Genomic DNA, 14,637 nt, shown 5'->3' on the forward strand with positions numbered 1-14,637 from the left:
CTTTCATTCATTCGTTCCAGTGTTTATTGAGCGCTTACTGCACGCAGAGCACTTGGGAGAGTGCCTGCTAATAATAATAATAATGTTGGTATCTGTTAAGCGCTTACTATGTGCCGAGCACCGTCCTAAGCGCTGGGGTAGACACGGGGGAATCAGGTCGTCCCACGTGGGGCTCACGGTCTTCATCCCCATTTGACAGATGAGGTCACTGAGGCACCGAGAAGTTAAGCGACTCGCCCAAAGTCACCCAGCTGACAAGTGGCCGAGCCGGGATTCGAACCCGTGACCTCCGACTCCAAAGCCCGGGCTCTATCCACTGAGCCACGCTGCTTCTCTATAGTAAGCGCTCAACAAATACCCTCAGTATGATACTGTCATCACAATAAACAGACCCATTCCCTGCCCACGGGGAGCTGACGGTCTGGAGCCGGAGAGACCGACGTGGATACAAATTCATTCAGTCAGTCTTTATTGAGCGCTTACTGTGTGCAGAGCACTGTACTAAGCGCTTGGAAGGTACCGTTTGGCAAGAGATAATAATAATGATAATAATGAGGGTATCTGCTAAGCGCTTAGTCTATGCCAAGCACCGTTCTGAGCGCCGGGGGAGATGCAAAGGTCACCGGGTCGTCCCACGTAGGGCTCCCGGTCGTCGGCCCCATTTTCCAGATGAGGGAACTGAGGCCCAGCGAAGTGAAGCGACTCGCCCAAGGTCACGCAGCCGGCCGGGGGTGTACTTAGCACAGTGCTCTGCACGTAGTCAGCGCTCGATAAATATTACTGAACGAAGGGACGGAGCCGGGATGAGAACCACGACCTCTGACTCCCAAGCCCGGCCTCTTTCCGCTGAGCCCCGCTTCCCCACGACGGGCTCCCGGTCAGGAGAGGGGGAGACCAGACAACGAAAGAAAACAAGTAGACGGGCACCCGTAGAATCGCTATAAATAGACAGAATGAAAATAGAAGGGACGGTCAGGACCCGGAGCGCTACGGGAAGGAGGGGAAGAACTCCCTCTGGCCCTGACCGTGGCGGAGGCGGGATCGGAACCCAAGGCCCCCGGGGCCCCGGCGACTAGGCCGCGGCGCTTCTAACGGCGGCGGCGGCCCCGCAGTCGTGGCCGGACGACGCCCTGCAGGCGGTGGCCACCCGCTTCCTGGAGGACATCGAGATGTCGGAGGCCACCCGAGACGGCTGCATCGAGATGTGCAAGAGCTTCCACACGTCCACCGTCCGCCTGTCGGAGCTGTTCCACGCCGAGCTCCAGAGGCACAACTACGTCACCCCCACGTCCTACCTGGAGCTCATCTCCACCTTCAAGGTCCTGCTGGAGAAGAAACGCAAGTGAGGGTCACCCCTTCGGCCCGGACGGACGGACGGCGGCCCGCCTGCCGAGCCCTCCGCCGGCCGGCCGCTCCGTCCGTCCGTCCGTCCGTGGGGTCGTCTGAGCGCTCGCGTGGTGACGACGGTCGGGGTGTTTGGTCAGCGCTTACCGCGGCTACTAATAACGATGCCGGTATCTGTTAAGCGCTTACTCTGTGCCGAGCACCGTTCTAAGCGCCGGGGGAGATCCGGGGTCATCGGGTCGTCCCGCGTGAGGCTCCCGGTCTTCGTCCCCATTTTCCGGATGAGGGAACGGAGGCCCACAGAAGGGAAGTGACTCGCCCGCAGTCACACGGCCGACCGGCGGCGGAGCCGGGATTCGAACCCACAATAATAATGTTGGTATCTGTTAAGCGCTTACTAGGGGCCGAGCACCGTTCTAAGCGCTGGGGGAGATACGGGGTCATCGGGTTGTCCCGCGTGAGGCTCACAGTTAATCCCCATTGTACGGATGAGGGAACTGAGGCCCAGAAAAGTGAAGTGACTCGCCCCCAGTCACACGGCCGACCGGTGGCGGAGCCGGGATTCGAACCCATAATAATAATGTTGGTATCTGTTAAGCGCTTACTAGGGGCCGAGCACCGTTCTAAGCGCTGGGGGAGATACGGGGCCATCGGGTTGTCTCACGTGAGGCTCCCGGTCTTCGTCCCCATTTTCCAGATGAGGGAACTGAGGCCCAGAGAAGTGAAGTGACTCGCCCACAGTCACCCAGCTGACGAGTGGCGGAGCGGGGATTCGAACCCATGACCTCTGACTCCCAAGCCCGGGCTCTTGCTACTGAGCCACGCTGCTTCTCTGTCGATGATGATGACGGTATTCGCTCACTCATTCATTCAATCGTATTTATTGAGCGTTTAGTAGGTGCAGAGCACTGGACTAGGCGCTTGGAATGGACAACTGGGCAACAGATAGAGACCCTCCCCGCCCAGTGACGGGCTCACGGTCTAATCGGGGGAGACGGACGGACAGAACCGCGACATCATCATCACGATAAATAGAATCGAGGGGATGGACACCTCATTCACAAAATAAATAGGGTAATAATACTAATAATGTTGGTATTTGTTAAGCGCTTACTATGTGCAGAGCACTGTTTTAAGCGCTGAGGGAGATACAGGGGAATCAGATTGGCCCCCGTGAGGTTCACAGTCTTCATCCCCATTTGACAGATGAGGGAACTGAGGCACAGAGAAGACATAATAACGTTGGTATTTGTTAAGCACTTACTATGTGCCGAGCACTGCTCTAAGCGCTGGGGGAGACACGGGGGAATCGGGTCGTCCCACGTGGGGCTCCCGGTCTTCATCCCCATTTTACAGATGAGGGAACTGAGGCCCAGAGAAGTGAAGTGACTCGCCCACGGTCACCCAGCCGACGAGTGGCCGAGCCGGGATTCGAACCCATGAGCCCTGACTCCAAAGCCCGTGCTCTTTCCACTGAGCCACGCTGCTTCTCCATGTGACTTGCCCACAGTCACACAGCTGACAACTGTCAGAGCCGGGATTCAAACCCGTGACCTAATATATACAAATGAGCACAGTGCTGAGGGGAGGGAAAGGAGGAAGCCAGAGGGAAGCATTTTGTTAAGCGCTTACTCTGTGCCAAGCACTGTCCTAAGCACCTAAGGGGTAGATTCGAGGTAATTGGGTCGTCCCCCATGGGGCTCACAGGATTCATCCCCATTTTATAGATGAGGGAACTGAGGCTCAAGAATAATAATAATAATAATGTTGGTATCTGTTAAGCGCTTACTGTGTGCCGAGCACCGTTCTGAGCGCTGGGGGAGATGCAGGGTCACCGGGTTGTCTCGCGTGAGGCTCCCGGTCTTCATCCCCATTTTCCAGATGAGGTCACTGAGGCCCAGAGAAGTGAAGTGCCTCGCCCACAGTCACCCAGCGGCCAAGGGGCAGAGCCGGGAGTCGAACCCATCACCTCTGACTCCCAAGCCCGGCCTCTTTCCACTGAGCCACGCTGAGGGTGTTTCTTAAGCGCTTACTATGTGCCAAGCACTGTTCAAGCACCTGGGGGAGCTACGAGTTAATCAGGTTGCTCCAGGTGGAGCTCCGTCTGCATCCCCATTTTCCAGGTGAGGTCACTGAGGCCCAGAGAAGTGAAGTGACTTGTGCAAAGTCACCCAGCTGATAAGCGGCAGAGCAGGGATTAGAACCCACGACCCCCCCCGACTCCCAAGCCCCGCCTCTTGCCACTGAGCCCCGCTGCTTCTCCGCGTGTGCTTCTCAGCTATTATGTGCCGGGCACTGTAATACTACTAATAATTATCGCGATATTAGAAGCAGCACCGCGTAGCGGTTAGAGGCCGGGCCTGGGTGTCAGGAGGTCCTGGGTTCTAATCCCGGCTCCGCCAGCTGTCTGGCGGGTGACCGTGAGCAAGCCGCCTCACTTCTCCGGGCCTCAGTTACCTCATCTGGAAAATGGGGATGAAGACCGGGAGCCCCATGCGGGACAGGAGCCGCGACCACCCTGATGAGCTTATATCTGCCCCAGTGCTCCGCTCAGTGCTTGGCACACAGTAAGTGTTGAACAAATACCATTTTTTATTACTCTCCTTATTATTCCCTTATTAGAGAAGCAGCGGGGCTCAGTGGCAAGAGGCCGGGCTTGGGAGTCAGAGGTCGTGGGTTCAAATGCCGGCTCTGCCCCTTGTCAGCTGTGTGACCGTGGGCGAGTCACTTCACTTCCCTGGGCCTCAGTTCCCTCATCTGGAAAATGGGGATGAAGCCTGGGAGCCCCACTGGGACCACCTGATGACCCCGGATCTCCCCCAGCGCTTAGAACAGTGCTCAGCATAGAGTAAGCGCTTAACAGATACCAACATTATTATTCCCTTGTCGGAGTTCAGATCGATGACTTGGTACTGGATGCGTGGGGCCATGCTACAGTCATTCATTCACCATCGCTTAGTACGGTGCTAAACACTTAGTACAGTGCTTTGCACAGAGGAAGCACTCAATATTATTATTATTATGCTAATTGTTAAGCGCTTACTATGTGCCGAGCACTGTTCTAAGGGCTGGGGGAGAGCCAAGGTCATCAGCTTGTCCCAGGTGGGGCTCACAGTCTTCCTCCCCCTTTTTCTGATGAGGTCACTGAGGCCCAGAGAAGTGAAGTGACTCGCCCACGGTCACACAGCAGATAAGCGGCAAAGCCGGGATTATAATGTTGGTATCTGTTAAGCACTTACTATGTGCAGAGCACTGTTCTAAGCGTTGGGGGAGATACAGGGTCATCGGGTCGTCCCACGGGAGGCTCACAGTTAATCCCCATTTTCCAGATGAGGGAGGTGAGGCCCAGAGAAGTGAAGTGACTCGCCCACGGTCACACAGCTGATAAGCGGCAGAGCCGGGATTAGAACCCATGTCCTCTGACTCCAAGCCCGGCCTCTTTCCACTGAGCCACATGCTTCCCCAAATATGATGGAATGAATAGAGTAACTCTGATTATTGGGTTTCTTCCCAGTGCCAGGCGCTGTGCGAAGCGCCGAGGTCATGGCTTCGAATTCTGGCTCTGCCACTCAGCTGGGTGACCGTGGGCAAGTCACTTCACTTCTTTGTGCCTCAGTTATCTCATCTGTAAAATGGCGGTGAAGACTGTGAGCCCCACGTGGGGCGACCCGATTCCCCCGTGTCTCCCCCAGCGCTTAGAACGGTGCTCGGCACATAGTGAGCGCTTAACAGATACCAACATTAAGCGGGACTCGCCGTCTCATTCCCTATTTGACAGAGGGGGGGAAACTGAGGCCCAGAGAAGTGAAGTGACTTGCCCAAGGTCACCCAGCAGAGAAGCGGCGGCGCCAGGACTAGAACCCGTGACCTGCTGACTTTCAGATCGCGGCTCTAACCATCACGCCGTGCTGCTCCGGAGCGTAGGCTCTCTAGGGGCAAGGAAAGCGTGGCTTAAGGGCAAGAGGCCGGGCTTGGGAGTCAGAGGGCGTGGGTTCTAATCCCGCCTCCGCCGCTTCTCCGCTGTGTGACCCTGGGCAAGCCCCTTGACTTCTCTGGGCCTCAGTGACCTCATCTGTCAAATGGGGATGAAGACCGCGAGCCCCACGTGGGACAACCCGGTTACCTCGCAACCACCCCAGCGCTCAGTACAGTCCCGGCCCATCCTAAGCGCTTAAGAAACACCATCGCCGTCGTTATTATCGGATATCATCGGATGTTCTGTTACCGATCTGTCCATTCTTTCAATAGTATCTATCGAGCGCTTCCTATGTGCAGAGCACTGGACTAAGCGCTTGGAATGGACAAATCGGTAACAGAGAGAGACGGTCCCTGCCCTCTGACGGGCGCACGGTCAAAGCAGCGTGGCTCAGTGAGCCCGGGCTTCGGAGTCAGAGGTCACGGGTTCGAGTCCCGGCTCTGCCACTCGTCAGCTGGGTGACCGTGGGCGAGTCACTCCACTTCTCTGGGCCTCAGTTCCCTCATCTGGAAAATGGGGATTAAAAGTGTGTGAGCCCCACGTGGGACGACCCGATGACCCCGAATCTCCCCCGGCGCTTAGAACGGTGCTCGGCACCTAGTGAGCGCTTAACGAATACCGACATTATCATTACAGTCTAATCACGGGATTACAGTCTAATCTAATCATTCCAAGCGCTTAGTACAGTGCTCTGCACGTAGTAAGCGCTCAATGAATGCTGTTGAATGAATGAATGAAAATAGTAAGGGTCCACCGGCCGTCATTCCGAGCGCTCGGGACAGCGCCCGGCGCGCGGGAAACGCCGTCGATCGGTCGCTGGAGGCCGGGCCCCGCGGGGGCTTCCGGGGCGCGACGCGGGTCCCGGGTGCGGGAGAGGCCGCGCCCCTCGAGCCCGACCCCGTCCGGTCCCCAGCGAGGTGATGAAGATGAAGCGGCGCTACGAGATCGGGCTGGAGAAGCTGGAGTCGGCGGCCTCGCAGGTGTCCAGCATGCAGACGGAGCTGGAGGCCCTGCGGCCCCAGCTCCAGGTGGCCAGCCGCGAGGTGGACGAGGTCATGGTCATCGTGGAGCGCGAGTCGGCCGAGGTGGCCAAGACGGAGCGGGTGGTCAAGGCGGACGAGGCGGTGGCCAACGAGCAGGCCCTGGCGGCCAAGGCCATCAAGGACGAGTGCGACGCCGACCTGGCCGAGGCCCTGCCCATCCTGGAGTCGGCCCTGGCCGCGCTGGACACCCTCACCGCGCAGGTCGGGACGCTCGCCCGCTCCGGGGGTTGTCATTCCGTCGGTCCGCCGTCGAGCGCTCCACCGGGTGCGGACCGCTCGGCTGAGCGCCGGGGAGAGTACGCGTCGACCCTCCGTTCGTTCGATTCATTCCGTGGTATTTAGGGAGCGCTTACTATGTGCAGGGTCGAATCGCTCAAGTGTATTCGTGATAATAATGATAAGTCATTCGATAGTATTTATTGAGCGCTTACTATGTGCAGAGCACTGGACTAAGCGCTTGGAACGGACAAATCGGCAACAGATAGAGACGGTGCTTACCCGTTGACGGGCGCACGGTCTAATCGTTCAAGTGTATTCATGATAATGATAATTCATTCGATAGTATTTATTGAGCGCTTACTGTGTGCAGAGCACTGGACTAAGCGCTTGGAACGGACAAATCGGCAACAGATACAGTCCCTGCACATTGACGGGCGCACGGTCTAATCGTTCAACCGTATTCATGATAAATAATAGTAATAATAATAATAATGATGGTAAGTGCTTACTGTGTGCCAAGCACTGTTCTAAGCGCTGGGGGAGATACAAGGTGATCAGATTGTCCCCCGTAGGGCTCCCGGTCTTCATCCCCGTTTGACAGATGAGGTCACTGAGGCCCAGAGAAGTGAAGTGACCCGCCCACACTCACGCAGCTGCCAAGCGGCAGAGCCGGGTTTAGAACCCACGACCTCCGACTCCCAAGCCCGGCCTCTTGCCGCTGACCCCAGCGCTCAGAATAGTGCTCAGCACATCGTAAGCGCTTAACAAACAGCACCGTTATCATTATCCGGACGGAAGGAACGAGCGGCTCCCGGGGAGGCCACGGGCCTTTAGGGCCTCTCGCTTCCTGACGGCGCCCGTTATTCCTCCGCAGGACATTACGGTGGTGAAGTCCATGAAGAGCCCTCCGGCGGGCGTGAAGATCGTCATGGAAGCCATCTGCATCCTGAAAGGCATCAAGGCCGATAAGATTCCCGACCCGACGGGCTCCGGGAGAAAAATCGAGGATTTCTGGGGACCGGCCAAGAGGCTGCTGGGGGACATCAGGTTCCTGCAGTCGCTTCACGAGTACGACAAGGATAACATCCCCCCGGCCTACATGGCCATCATCAGGAAACACTACCTGCCCAATCCGGATTTCGTCCCGGAAAAGATTCGGAACGCTTCCACCGCCGCCGAAGGCCTGTGCAAATGGGTCATAGCCATGGATTCCTACGATAAGTAAGAGCCGCTGACCCGTCGGTCGCCCGCTTGTCCCACCCGGGCGCTTAGTCCAGCGCCCCGCCCGTAGGAAGCGCTCGATTAAGTCCGATCGAATGAACGGATGGGGGATAAGGATAGCGCGGCGGGGCCCGGCGGAAAGAGGCCGGGCTTGGGAGCCGGAGGTCGTGGGTTCGACTGCCGGCTCTGCCGCTTGGCAGCGGGGGGACTGTGGGCGAGTCACTTCGCGTCTCTGGGCCTCATCTGCAAAATGGGGATGGATAATAATAATGATGTCGGTATCTGTTAAGCGCTTACCATGTGCAGAGCACCGTTCTGAGCGCTGGGGTAGACACAGGGGAATCAGGTTGTCTCGCGTGGGGCTCACAGTCTTCATCCCCATTTGACAGAGGAGGTAACTGAGGCACAGAGAAGCGAAGTGACTCGCCCACGGTCACACAGCTGACAGGTGGCAGAGCCGGGATTCCGGGAGCCCCACGAGGGACAATCGGATGACCCTGAATCTCCCCCGGCGCTTAGAACAGTGCTCGGCACCTAGTAGGCGCTTAACAAATACCGACATTTATTATTATTATGATGATGATGGGATGGATTAAGCGCTTACTAGGTGCCATGCACCGTTCTAAGCGCTGGAGTTCATTCATTCATTCAATAGTATTTATTGAGCGCTTACTATGTGCAGGGCACTGTACTAAGCGAGCGATCGGGGATGGCTTTCGGTAGTTTAATCGGTCGTTCAGTCCACGGCATCTTGGCGGGAGGGAAGCGGCACGGCGGAGCGGACAGAGCCCGGGCCGGGGAGTCAGAGGTCGTGGGTTCTAATCCCGGCTCCGCCGCTCGTGTGCGGGGTGACCCTGGGCCAGGCGCGTCACTTCTCCGGGCCTCGGTGACCTCAGTGGGAAAAATGGGGACGGGGACCGTGAGCCCCACGGGGGACGGGCGCTGGGTCCCACCCTGGTTGGTTGTATCCACCCCAGTGCTTGGTCCAGTGTCCGGCACAGAGTGAGCGCTTCACAGATACCGTGATTATTCATCATCATTATCGTGGCATTTAAGCGCTGGGGTCGATGCGAGGTAATCGGGTCAGACGCGGCCCCTGTTCCACGTGAGGTTCGATACCTTAAGGGAAGCAGCGTGGCTCAGTGGAAAGAGGCCAGGCTTGGGAGTCGGAGGCCATGGGTTCGAATCCCAGCTCCGCCACTTGTCAACTGTGTGACTGTGGGCGAGTCATTTAACTTCCGTGTGCCTCAGGGACCTCATCTGTCAAATGGGGATTAAGACCGCGAGCCTCCCGTGGGACAACCTGAGTCCCCTGTATCTCCCCCAGTGCTTAGAACAGTGCTCTGCACATAGTAAGTGCTTAACAAATACCAACATTATTATTATATCAGGGAAGCAGCGGGGCTCAGTGGAAAGAGCCCGGGCTTGGGAGTCAGAGGTCATGGGTTCGAATCCTGCCTCTGCCACTTGTCAGCTCTGTGACTGTGGGCAAGTCACTTAACTTCGCTGTGCCTCAGTTCCCTCATCTGTAAAATTAAGACTGCGAGCCCCACGGGGGACAACCCGATTTCCCTGTATCTCCCCCAGCGCCTAGAACAGTGCTCGGCACATAGTGAGCGTTTAACAAATACCAACATTATTATTATTAAACCCCCTTCTGCAGATGAGGCCCAGAGAAGTGCAGTGACTTGCTCAAGATCACACACAAGACAAGTGGCGGACCCGGGATTCGAACCCAGGTCCTTCTGACTCCCAGGCCTGGGCTCTATCCACTGGGCCACGCTGCGTTTTATCGAGCTTTACTGAGTGCTTAATAGGTGCTGAACACTATATTAAGAGCTCGAGAAGCAGGGTGGCCCAATGGAAAGAGCCCGGGGCTGGGAATCCGAGGACCTGGGTTCGAATTCCGACTCTACCAACACTTGCTCTGTGACCTCGGGCAAGCCGCTTGATTTCTCTGTGCCTCATTCTCCTTCCTCTCCTTCCCCCTACTTTTTCTGTTGAGCCCCTTCTGGGACAGGGACGGTGCCCAACCTAATTCACCTGCCCCAGCGCTCAGCACAGCGCTTGACACATAGTAGGCGCTTCACAGATACCATTGAAAGAAAAGAAAAGACCTCGGGAGAGCAGAATATAACAGAGGTGGGAGATATGATTCCTGGCCCCAAGGAGTTTACGGTCTCGGGGGGGAGATGATCTTAAAATAGATTAAACTTAGGGGAAATAGTAGAGTATAAAGATGTGGAGAGAAGAGGGAGACAGACGTCAGTAGAAATAAATGACGGGGATAAATACGGCAGGGGAGACAGGCATTGATATAAATAAACAAATGACCGTTAGAAACAGATAAATTACTGCGTGGGAGGCAGACATCGCTTTAAATAAATGAATGACAGACAAATAAATACAGAACGGCGGGGAGAGGTGACGGTAATAAATAGATTACGGTGGGGAAGACAGACATTGCTATCGGTAAATAAATGACAGGTTGAAATAAATAAATTACATGTGGGAGATGGACATTACTAAAATAAATACGACAGTTATAATAATAATAATAATGATGATGGTATTTGTTAAGCGCTTACTATGTGCCGAGCACTGTTCTAAGCGCTGGGGGAGATACAGGGTCATCAGATTGTCCCACGTTGGGCTCACATTTTTTAATCCCCATTTTTACAGATGAGGTCACTGAGGCACAGAGAAGTTAAGTGACTTGCCCAAGGTCACACAGGAGACAAGTGGTGGAGGCGGGATTAGAACCCAGGACCTCTGACTCCCAAGCCCGGCCTCTTGCCACTAAGCCACGCTGCTTCTCCAAGCTATAAACACTTATACGATGGATGTGAATAAATAACGGCCATCATTCGAACAGTGTATTCGTCGAGCACCTATGTGCAGAGCACTGTACTGAGCGCTGGGGAAAGTACAATATAAGAGAGTTGGCAGGCACGTTCCCTGCTCGTGAGGGGCTTATATTCTGGAGGGGGAGATGGACATTAATATGAATAGATAACGTACGGCGGGGAGACAGACATCGATACAAACAAATGACCGAAATAAACAAATCACAGCAGGGGAGGCAGGCATTACTATAAATAAAGAAATGACAGGCAGAAATAAGCAAATTACGGCGGGGAGACAGATGTTACTATAAATAAATGACTGATGGGTAGAAATAAATAAGTTAGAGAGGGAGAGACAGGTGTTAAATGACAGCGATAATTAAATTAACGACGGCCATGAATAAATAAATGAATTACGGCAGGGGAGAGAGGCCGCTGATGCACGTAAATGGCAGGTGGAAATAAATAAATGTCAGGTAGAAGTAAAAATATTACGGTGGGGAGACAGATATAACTATACATGAAATTACAAATGACAGCTAGAAATAAATGAATGGCAGCGAGAAATAATCTACTCTGTGGATGCTCCAGTCCCACAGCACTTCTGTCCATCTCTGTCATTTATCTACTTCTATTAATTTCTATTTAATTAATTTCCATTAATTTCAATTATTTCTATTAATGCCGCTCTCTCCCTCTGGCAAAGCAGCGTGGCTCAGTGGAAAGAGCCCAGGCTTGGGAGTCAGAGGTCACGGGTCCTAATGCCGCCTCCGCCGCTCGTCAGCTGTGTGACGCTGGGCAGGTCGCTTCACTTCTCTGGGCCTCAGTGACCTCATCCGGAAAATGGGGATGGAGACTGGACGTCCCACGTGGGACAACCTGATGACCTGGTGTCTCTCCCAGCGTTTAGAACAGTGCTTGAAACATAGAAAGCACTTAACAGATACTATCATTATAATTATTAATCCCCATTTTGCAGATGTCCTACTGTAATAGTAATTGTGGTATTTGTTAAGCACTTAGAACAGGCTCAGTGCTTAGAACAGTGCTTGGCACATAAAAAGCTCTTAACAAGTATCATAATTATTATGATTAATAATAATAACATTGGTGTTTGTTAAGCGCTTACTATGTGCCAAGCACTGTTCTAAACGCTGGGTAATAATAATAATGTTGGTAGTTGTTAAGCACTTACTATGTGCAGAGCACTGTTCTAAGCGCCGGGGTAGACACAGGGGAATCAGGTTGTCCCACGTGGGGCTCACAGTCTTCATCCTCATTTTACAGATGAGGGAACCGAGGCACAGAGAAGTTAAGTGACTCGCCCACGGTCACACAGCTGACAGGTGGCAGAGCTGGGATTCGAACTCATGAGCTCTGACTCCAAAGCCCATGCTCTTTCCACTGAGCCACGCTGTAGATACAAGGTCAACGGGTTGTCCCACGTGAGGCTCACAGTCGTCATCCCCATTTTACGGATGAGGGAACTGAGGCCCAGAGAAGGGAAGTGACTTGTCCAAAGTCACCCAGCTGACCAGTGGCGGAGCCGGGACTAGAACCCACGACCACTGACTCCCAAGCCCGTATTATAATCATTACTTACTCGGCACCGGTCCCTGTACTGAGCACATGGGGTTGGACCCCGTCCCACGGGGGGCTCACCGTCCCCACCCCCATTTTCCCGATGAGGCAGTCGAGGCCCGGAGAAGCGAAGCGACCTGCCCAAGGTGAGGCACGTCCTCTCCCAGGCTCTCGGCGCCGTCTCTGCGCACGGTGAGGGCCCAAGGGAAACGACCGAGGGGACCAACGGCCGGGCCGACCGATTCCCGGCCCGGCTGGCCTTCGGGTCCCTCTCTCCCGCAATCTCGGTGTCATCTTCGACTCGTCTCTCTCGTTCACCCCACACGTCCTGTCCGTTACCTAGACCTGCCGGTCTCACCTTTACGATATCGCCGAGATCCGCCCTCTCCTCTCCACCCGGACGGCTACCTTACCGCTACGGGCTCTCGTTATATCCCGGCTAGACTGCCGTGTCGGGCCTTCTCTCCGATCTCCCTTCCTCCTCTCTCGCCCCGCTCCGGTCTATCCTTCGCTCCGCCGCCCGGCTCATCTTCCCGCAGAAACGCTCTGGGCCTGTCACTGCCCTTCTTAAACACCTCCAGCGGTCGCCCGTCGACCTCCGCTCCAAACAGAAACTCCTCACTCTAGGCTTCGAGGCTGTCCGTCACCTCGCCCCTTCCTACCTCTCCTCCCTTCTCTCTTTCTACCGCCCACCCCGCACACTCCTCCGCCGCCCGCCTCCTCGCCGTCCCCCGGTCTCGCCCGTCCCGCCGTCGACCCCCGGGCCGCGTCCTCCCGCGGTCCCGGAAGGCCCTCCCTCCTCACCTCCCTCAATCTAATTCTCTTCCCCTCTTCGAACCCCTACTTACAGCTCACCTCCTCCGAGAGGCCTTCCCACACTGAGCTCCCCCCTTTTTCCCTCTGCTCCCTCTACCCCCCCTTCGCCTCTCCGCAGCTAAACCCTCTTCTCCCCCTTTCCCTCTCTCCCGTCCCACCCCCTCGGCCCCGTACTCGTCCGCTCGACCATCTGTATCTTCATCACCCTATTTATTTTGTTTAATGAGATGTCCATCACCCTGATTCTATTTAGTTGCCATTGTTTTTATGAGATGTTCTTCCCCTCGACTCTATTTATTGCCACTGTTCTCGTCCGCCCGTCTCCCCCGATCAGACCGTGCGCCCGTCAAAGGGCAGGGACCGTCTCTATCTGTTGCCGACTCGTTCATTCCAAGAGCTCAGTCCAGTGCTCTGCACATAGTAAGCGCTCAATAAATACTATTGAATGAATGAATGAATGAATCTCCCCGCGTCCCCGTAGGGTGGCGAAGGTGGTCGCCCCGAAAAAGGTCAAGCTGAACCAGGCGGAAGGGGAGCTGAGCGTCGCGATGGAAGGCCTGAGGAAGAAGCAGGCCGCCCTGCAGGAAGTGCAGAACAAACTGGCCAAGCTCAGAGACACCCTCGTCCTCAACAAGCAGAAGAAGGCCGACTTGGAGAACCAGGTGAGCCGCCGGCCTGCCGGCCGAGGCCCTTCATTCGCTCGTCTTTATCGGGCGCTTCCCGGGTGCAGAGCCCTGGATAATAATAATGATGATAATGTTGGTATTTGTTAAGCGCTTACTATGTGCAGAGCACTGTTCTAAGCACTGGGGTAGACACAGGGGAATCAGGTTGTCCCACATGGGGCTCACGGTCTTCATCCCCATTTTACAGATGAGGCACAGAGAAGTGAAGTGACTCCCCCAAAGTCACGCAGCTGACAAGTGGCAGAGCGGGGATTCGAACCCATAACCTCTGACTCCAAAGCCCGTGCTCTTTCCACTGAGCCACGCTGCTTCTCATAAGCGCAGGGGAGAGGACCGTTTGGCAACCGAGAGAGACCATCTCTGCCCAACGACGGGCTCACGGTCTAGAGGGGGGAGGAGGACAGCACAGCGAGTAAAGAGGCATCGGGAGCGTCGATGTGAATAAATGGAATTTTAGAGATAGACACATCATTAATAAAATAAATAGAAAGATACGTGGGGCAGGGAGGGAGTCGGGGCGATGGGGAGGGGAGGAGGAGCGGAGGAAAAGGGGGGGCTCGGTCTGGGAAGGCCTCCCGGAGGAGGTGAGCGCTCAGTAGGGCTTTGAAGAGGGGAAGAGAGTGAGTTTGGCGGACGGGAGGAGGGAGGGCCTTCCGGGACGGCGGGAGGACGCGGGCCGGGGGTCGACGGCGGGACGGGCGAGGAGGAGGCCCGGGGACGAGGTGAGCGGCGGCGGAGGAGCGGAGCACGTGGGCTGCCACGGAGGAGGACAGAAGGGAGGTGAGGACGAAGGAGGCAGGGGGACGGACGGCTCGGGAGCCAACGGTGACCGGTCTCTGTTTTATACAGAGCTGGACGGGCCACCCCTGGAAATTTTTGAGGAGGGGAGTGACAGGCCCACAGCC

General features: G+C 55.6%; 1 protein-coding gene across 6 annotated transcripts in view; it reads left to right on the top strand.

Annotated features, from left to right (window-relative positions):
• The window catches only part of DNAH7 (dynein axonemal heavy chain 7), a 165,802-nt gene that overhangs the window by 105,578 nt on the left and 45,587 nt on the right, over nt 1-14,637 (top strand). For all 6 annotated transcript variants that reach the window (XM_029069034.2, XM_029069035.2, XM_029069036.2 and 3 more), the window contains 4 exons: nt 1,113-1,342; nt 6,234-6,564; nt 7,457-7,803; nt 13,528-13,708. In XM_029069034.2, coding sequence (XP_028924867.1) covers nt 1,113-1,342; nt 6,234-6,564; nt 7,457-7,803; nt 13,528-13,708 — 1,089 coding nt within the window. The remainder of the gene's footprint in view (nt 1-1,112; nt 1,343-6,233; nt 6,565-7,456; nt 7,804-13,527; nt 13,709-14,637) is intronic.

This window comes from Ornithorhynchus anatinus, chromosome 7 (assembly GCF_004115215.2).
Source record: "Ornithorhynchus anatinus isolate Pmale09 chromosome 7, mOrnAna1.pri.v4, whole genome shotgun sequence".
NCBI classification, from domain to species: Eukaryota; Metazoa; Chordata; class Mammalia; order Monotremata; family Ornithorhynchidae; genus Ornithorhynchus; species Ornithorhynchus anatinus.